The sequence below is a fragment of the Caenorhabditis briggsae genome, assembly GCF_000004555.2.
Source record: "Caenorhabditis briggsae AF16 supercontig from assembly CB4, cb25.NA_044, whole genome shotgun sequence".
In the NCBI taxonomy this organism is placed as follows: Eukaryota; Metazoa; Nematoda; class Chromadorea; order Rhabditida; family Rhabditidae; genus Caenorhabditis; species Caenorhabditis briggsae.
The window spans coordinates 1,321-8,482 of NW_025543196.1; the positions used below are offsets into that span (position 1 = coordinate 1,321).

The 7,162-nt window shown below is 33.9% G+C and overlaps 3 protein-coding genes across 3 annotated transcripts; 2 read left to right on the forward strand and 1 right to left on the reverse strand.

Annotated features, from left to right (window-relative positions):
• Nucleotides 1-2,527: 2,527 nt before the first annotated feature.
• Nucleotides 2,528-2,869, reverse strand: CBG26662 (the record flags this gene model as incomplete). The annotated part of the gene is made up of 1 exon (XM_045240845.1): nt 2,528-2,869. The coding sequence occupies one exon, from the start codon at nt 2,867-2,869 to the stop codon at nt 2,528-2,530; it is 342 nt and encodes a 113-aa protein (XP_045100645.1).
• A 594-nt stretch (nt 2,870-3,463) lies between these two features.
• On the forward strand, nt 3,464-4,248 carry CBG23803 (the record flags this gene model as incomplete). Its single annotated transcript, XM_045240846.1, has 3 exons — nt 3,464-3,623; nt 3,668-3,961; nt 4,010-4,248. 3 exons carry the CDS (start codon nt 3,464-3,466, stop codon nt 4,246-4,248), a joined length of 693 nt encoding a protein of 230 aa, XP_045091168.1.
• An 889-nt stretch (nt 4,249-5,137) lies between these two features.
• Nucleotides 5,138-5,396, forward strand: CBG23804 (the record flags this gene model as incomplete). The annotated part of the gene is made up of 2 exons (XM_002647874.2): nt 5,138-5,204; nt 5,260-5,396. 2 exons carry the CDS (start codon nt 5,138-5,140, stop codon nt 5,394-5,396), a joined length of 204 nt encoding a protein of 67 aa, XP_002647920.2.
• Nucleotides 5,397-7,162: the final 1,766 nt, after the last annotated feature.

The following is a 7,162-nucleotide window of genomic DNA, read 5'->3' on the forward strand; positions in this document are numbered from 1 at the left end:
AAACAAATTGAAAATAAATCTTTGGAAAAATCCAATTTTTTCGGATTTCATTTCTTTTTTTCACTGGTTCTTGGATCTTGAGATCTTAAGATCATGAATATTGGGATACTGGGATAATGTGATAATGGGATAATGGGATAATGGGACAATGGGATAATGGGATAATGGGATACAGCGATACTCGGACACTCGGATACTCGGATTTTTCTTGATTTAGATAACAATCCCCTATGTATCTTTCCTGATAAGGATTGTCCACACTGCTCATTAAAAGTTAGGTTTTTTTTTTAAATAAAAATCTTTGATAAGGATCTCCTTTTTTATGATCAAAGTTTGATATAATCAACCAGCTTTCCATTGGGCCCCCCTTTTACCCATGGGCCCCCCCTTTTGTCATGCCCCCCCCCCTTGTCATAAAGAGCCCAAAAAACTAGATTGAATTGCGCGGAAGGCGCACCAGCCCGCTGGTTTGATAATAAACTTGATAAATTGTATTTCGAACTACAGTAGTATAATGTTTTGTGCTCAAATATGGCTCTGAAATGAGCAAACTAATTTCCAAAAATTTTGCGCTCACACTTTATTTGTCCAGGTTTTTCGCGAGGATTTTCATTTTTAGCATAGTTGCAAAATCTCGGGCCGGCACGCGGTTGAAAAATTGAAAATTTTCCAATGAAAATTTTATAACTTGGTTTTTGATAAACTTATACTGATAAATAAAGTTTGATAATCAGAAACTTTTATTTTATGAAGTTCCACATATGAATTTCTCGAATTGCAGAATCTTGTACGGAAAAATTGAGAAGGATTCATCTAGGCCCTTCTACAAACAAATTGAACATAAATCTTTCGAAAAATCCAATTTTTTCGAATTTCATTTCTTTTTTTACTGGTTCTTGGATCTTGAGATCTTAAGATCATGGATACGAGGATACTGGGATACTGGGATACGTGAGATACTGGGATACTGGGATACTGGGATACTGGGATACTGGAAAATTGAAGAATCTGGAAAAGTGTTAAAGAAAACAGAGGAAATTTATGACAAAAAAATGAGTTGCTGAATTTCGTAGAAATTCGTAATTTTCAGACTAACTTAAGACATTTTTGGTATTAATCGGAGTATTGAAATTTCTTGTAATTCTGAGTGGCTGCATTAAATATCTTAATCTTCTTCGGTATTTACTATGAGAGATTCTCGGAATGTTTATATTTCAATAGCCCAGAAAAAATCCGGAATTTCAGTTTTTCAGAAATTTCAGATTTTCAGAAATTTCGGGAATTCAGTAATTCAGAAATTTAGAAATTCAGAAAATTAGAAATTCGGAAATTCAGAAATTCAGAAATTCAGAAATTTAGTACATATTTCTATGGCCCAGAAAAAATCCGGAATTTCAGATTTTTCAGGAGTTATGATTTTCTCAATATCACGATTATCAGAGATTCAGAGTTTTCATAATTTTAGCATTTTCATTCATTCAGAAGTTCAGAGTTTTCAGAAATTTCAGAATTCATAGAATTTTTCTTCACTCAGAGTTTCAGAATGTTCATTAATTTAGAAATACAGAATTTTCAGAGNGGCCCATGAGAATAGGGGGGGGGGCCCATTGGTAAAAATTATGGCTAAGTTAATATTTTTGATTTTTTCAAGTTTTGCCACTGTTTTTATGAAAATTTCGTGCTTTGCGTTTGTTTCCATGAAAATTCATAACTTCGAAAAAAGTTCAGTTTAGGTTGTTTTTTCCATGAACAACACCGTTTTTGCTGTTGTAACTGTGTAATTCCAATTTATTAAGCTAATATTAGATTAATTTAGGCTTAGGAACAAAATAATTATACAAAAAAATGACATAAACTGAAAATTTCGAAAAATTATGAAAAATGTTCTAAGCACGAAATTTTAGTGCGAACAACCACAAAACTTGAAAAAATTGATAAATCTTAACTTAGGCATAATTTTTCCATTTGGACCCCCCCCCTTTTCACTTGGGCCCCCCTATTCTCATGGGCCCCCTTTTGACTTGGGCTCCCCCCCCCCCCCCTATTCTCATGGGCCCCCTTTTCTCATGGCCCCCCCCCCTTGTCATAAAGAGCCGTTTTTTGTACTCGTTCGTCGTTCCACAATTCACGTTTTCTTAAAGGGTCACGTAATCTATACATATTTTTCAAGCTTTTCAAAAGTCGACAGACTGACAGGGGGACCAACAGACGCCTCTAGCGTTTTATTAATAAGAAAGATATTTAACTTTAAAAATGACAAAAAATTCAAATTTAGTCAAACCAGTCAAATCCAAAAAAATGATAGTGATGAACACTCTCGATTAACAAACTATTGCTTAAATCGATTTCCATAATTTTTCGATCAGTTCCAGGAATCAGAAAATACCAAAGCCTTCTAGTTCCTAAAGTGTTCCGTGGTTGGCCAAGTAAATCAGTAAGTTGTGGATCCTCAACAAAATCTTTGAAATGAATCATAAAGCTTTTGAGTTTCGGATTGAGAAGATTTTGAAAATTGAAGTTTCAGATTTTAAAAATACCAGCCTGTTTGCCGCGCCTCCGGCGCTTCAAACAGCTGGCTGGGGCGCCTGCGGCGCGAGATCGTCGCTCCGCTCCTCACTTTTCTTGTACTACTCCAGAACCTAATCAAAGTCTCTAAAATCTCTTCTCTTTGTTCTTCTGACCTGCAAACCCCAGAAAATTTACGGTAGGTCAAATTCGGTCTGGCGGATTTTTCCTCTAGGAAAGTTGCCTCCTGGGAAGAAACGGAATGACACACAAAGAAGAAAAAAGAATGATGGGTTTCGCAAGAAGAAATTATTTGAAGGCGGGGCAAAGTGTAGAGGTGGAACGAAAAGCTCTGAGAGCACATCAAGGAACAGTAGAGAGTGAAGAACAGGAGTGTAAAATTGATAACTTGGTTTTTGATAAACTTATACTGATAAATAAACTTTGATAATCAGAAACTTTTATTTTATGAAATTCCACTTCACTATGAATTTCTCGAATTGCATAATCTTGTACGGAAAAATTGAGAAGGATTCATCTAGGTCCTTCTACAAACAAATTGAAAATAAATCTTTCGAAAAATCCAATTTTTTCGGATTTCATTTCTTTTTTTTACTGGTTCTTGGATCTTGAGATCTTAAGATCATGAATACTGGGATACTGGGATAATGTGATAATGGGATAATGGGATAATGGGACAATGGGATAATGGGATAATGGGATACAGCGATACTCGGACACTCGGATACTCGGATTTTTCTTGATTTAGATAACAATCCCCTATGTATCTTTCCTGATAAGGATTGTCCACACTGCTCATTAAAAGTTAGGTTTTTTTTTTAAATAAAAATCTTTGATAAGGATCTCCTTTTTTCTGATCAAAGTCTGATATAATCAACGAGCCTCCATCGATTCCAACTCAAATCAGTTTCAAATTTAACGGATTCTACTTTCAAAAATGATGCCACTTTGCAATGGCGCCCAGGGTCAACCAAGTAACTTAGTTTCAGTTACTCTTAAGGGAATGGCCTCAATGCCATCTATGCCAAATCTGAAAAATATTCTTGGCGTTTGCTCACGGGACGAAATTGCAATAATTAAGAATGAATGCAAAGATGGTGAATTATACTTCTAGTTTTTAAATTCATAGTTTTTTATTCAGTAGTGAACAGACCAATAGATAGGAAGTCATTGGCGTATGGTCTTTGCTGTGGTGAACTGAAAGTGTGTTCCGAATTCACTGAAGGACAACAAAGATTGATAGAAAATTATTTACAAGATATTCATACATGTTCTGCTTTCCCAACTCAAGTTTTGGATCAGAAGGCGGATTTCGTTGATGCTCTTGTTGTGATTTTCAAAAAAGAAGGAAGAAAGTTTTCGAAGGATGATTCGAAGTTTTTCAGCACTTGCACACCAAAAATAAAAGAAGCATTCAATGAGGCATGCGATAAATGTATTTTGCTCATTTTTCTTATTGAAAAAACGGTTTCTTTTTATTCAGTTAACGCCAAAAGCGCAGATAAGGAAACGCTTGGCTACAATGTTTGCTGCAAAACTTTGGACAATTGCACTGACCCATTTTATACTCAGGTAACCTGTGGTACGGTATCATTGGCCAATTCTGAAATTTCGGACCTGGTTCTTTGCTGTCTGTGGAGGTGTTGCTCTTCTTCTGTTCGGCATCATTGGTATCGTCGTCTACTTCTTCTGTATTCGCAAGAAGAGAGGTGGAGGAAGTAAGGATGGTGGTGGAATGACGAGTTCCAAGAAGAGCACAAAGAAGAGCAAAAGCAATAAATGAAAATAGTATTAGATAACTGATAACTTGATCTTTCCTTTTTTTATGAAGAGAAATAAACTTTGATAATCAGTTTTTTTTTGATTAAGACATCAACTGCAGTGCGGGTTGTGAGAATTTCAAGATGACTAAATGTTTATTTCTTAACTAATCCATAAATTTTTCATGAAATTTTATTTTCCGTCTTTTTGAGATCAGTTAAAAAATTTTTTTAGTCTGCTATACATTATTACAAAGATCTCAAAAGACAGATTGTAGCAAAAAAGAGCCGGATCGTAATTGATAGAAATCCATGGAACTTGATGGAACTGATAACATGATGGACATTTTCATTCTTCCTGAAAAAATAATCTAAAGTTTTCCAGGTTATGAACGTGTAGTAGAAAATCTGAAAATTGCTTAATGCGGTCTCTTATAAGTTTTTTGTGCTGATTTACATGTAGATAACATCTTTAATTATAAAAACTGACACGACTTTTTTCTATTTTGATAAGAATCAAGCACTTTTTTCCTGATGAAAATCTACTGATAAAATCAACGAGTCTCCATCGATTAAAACTTAAATCAGTTTCAAATTTAATTGAATTCGCACTCCGAAAATGGCGAGCCAACAGCAACAACTGATACTTTTACAGCAACAAATCCAGGCTCGGCTTCAACAATTGCCGCCTCAGCAGCAACAAATTGTGATTCAAAAGCTAAAAAAATTGAGCGAACTTCCTGAGAAATGTTCTGAACTTCTTGTTCTGAACACTTGATGACCCGGATATCAAGTCATTTTTTTCTGAGGCTTTTGCTAAGCTATGGGGAGAGAAAGATGCGGTGGAAGATATGAAATCGTCTCTCACCGAATGCGGATCAAAGCAGAAAGAGTTTTTGAAAGTGGAATGCGATAAATGTATGTTAATTGTTTTTCTGGTAGACTTTCTGACAGATACCAAACTTTTTTCCAGACATGGCAACCCCGTCGTTCCAAGAGGGAACCAAGGGCACATATGGACAAGTAATCTGCTGCGACGAACTGAAATTTTGCTCTGGGCCATTTTATACTCAGGTAAGCTACGGTACGGTATCATCAATCAATTCTTAACATTCCGATTTGGTTCTTTGCTGTCTGTGGAGGTGTTGCTCTCCTTCTGATTGGCATCATTGGTGTCGTGGTCTTTTTGTTATGCTGTCGCAAGAAGAGAGGTGGAGGAGGCAGTGGTGGTGGCGGAATGAAGAGTTCCAAGAAGAGCACGAAGAAGAGCAAGAAGTGAAGAACAACAATAGATAACTGATAACTCAATATTTCCTTTTGTTTTATGAAGAGAAATAAACATTGATATTCAGTAGTTTTTTCTATAAAATTCCACTTTAATCCGAATTTACAGAAAGCGAGCAGATAGAAATTTTTCTCTATTTTTCGAAAAATTTTGCATTTTTCCGAAGTTAATTCAAAAATTTTGAATCTCAGAAATTCAGAAATTCAGAAATTCAGAAATTCAGAAATTCAGAAATTCAGAAATTCAGAAATTCAGAAATTCAGAAATTCAGAAATTCAGAAATTCAGAAATTCAGAAATTCAGAAATTCAGAAATTCAGAAATTCAAAAATCTTGAATCTCAGAAATTCAGAAATTCAGAAATTCAGAAATTCAGAAATTCAGAGATTCAGAAATTCAGAAATTCAGAGATTCAGAAATTCAGAAATTCAAAAATCTTGAATCTCAGAAACTCGGAAATTCGGAAATTCAGAAATTCGGAAATTCAGAAATTCGGAAATTCAGAAATTCAGAAATTCAGAAATTCAGAAATTCAGAAATTCAGAAATTCGGAAATTCAGAAACTCGGAAATTCGGAAATTCAGAAATTCAGAAATTCAGAAATTCAGAAATTCAGAAATTCAGAAATTCAGAAATTCAGAAATTCGGAAATTCAGAAACTCGGAAATTCGGAAACTCGGAAATTCGGAAATTCAGAAATTCAGAAATTCAGAAATTCAGAAATTCAGAAATTCAAAAATCTTGAATCTCAGAAATTCAGAAATTCAGAAATTCAGAAATTCAGAAATTCAGAAATTCAGAAATTCAGAAATTCAGAAATTCAGAAATTCAGAAATTCAAAAATCTTGAATCTCAGAAATTCAGAAATTCAGAAATTCAGAAATTCAGAAATTCAAAAATCTTGAATCTCAGAAATTCAGAAATTCAGAAATTCAGAAATTCAGAAATTCAGAGATTCAGAAATTCAGAAATTCAGAGATTCAGAAATTCAGAAATTCAAAAATCTTGAATCTCAGAAACTCGGAAATTCGGAAATTCAGAAATTCGGAAATTCAGAAATTCGGAAATTCAGAAATTCAGAAATTCAGAAATTCAGAAATTCAGAAATTCAGAAATTCAGAAATTCAGAAATTCAGAAATTCAGAAATTCAGAAATTCAGAAATTCAGAAATTCAGAAATTCAGAAATTCGGAAATTCAGAAATTCGGAAATTCAGAAATTCGGAAATTCAGAAATTCAGAAATTCAGAAATTCAGAAATTCAGAAATTCAGAAATTCAGAAATTCAGAAATTCAGAAATTCAGAAATTCAGAAATTCAGAAATTCAGAAATTCAGAAATTCAGAAATTCAGAAATTCAGAAATTCAGAAATTCAGAAATTCAGAAATTCAAAAATCTTGAATCTCAGAAATTCAGAAATTCAGAAATTCAGAAATTCAGAAATTCAAAAATCTTGAATCTCAGAAATTCAGAGATTCAGAAATTCAGAAATTCAGAAATTCAGAAATTCAGAAATTCAGAAATTCAGAAATTCAGAAATTCAGAAATTCAGAAATTCAGAAATTCAGAAATTCAGAAATTCAGAAATTCAG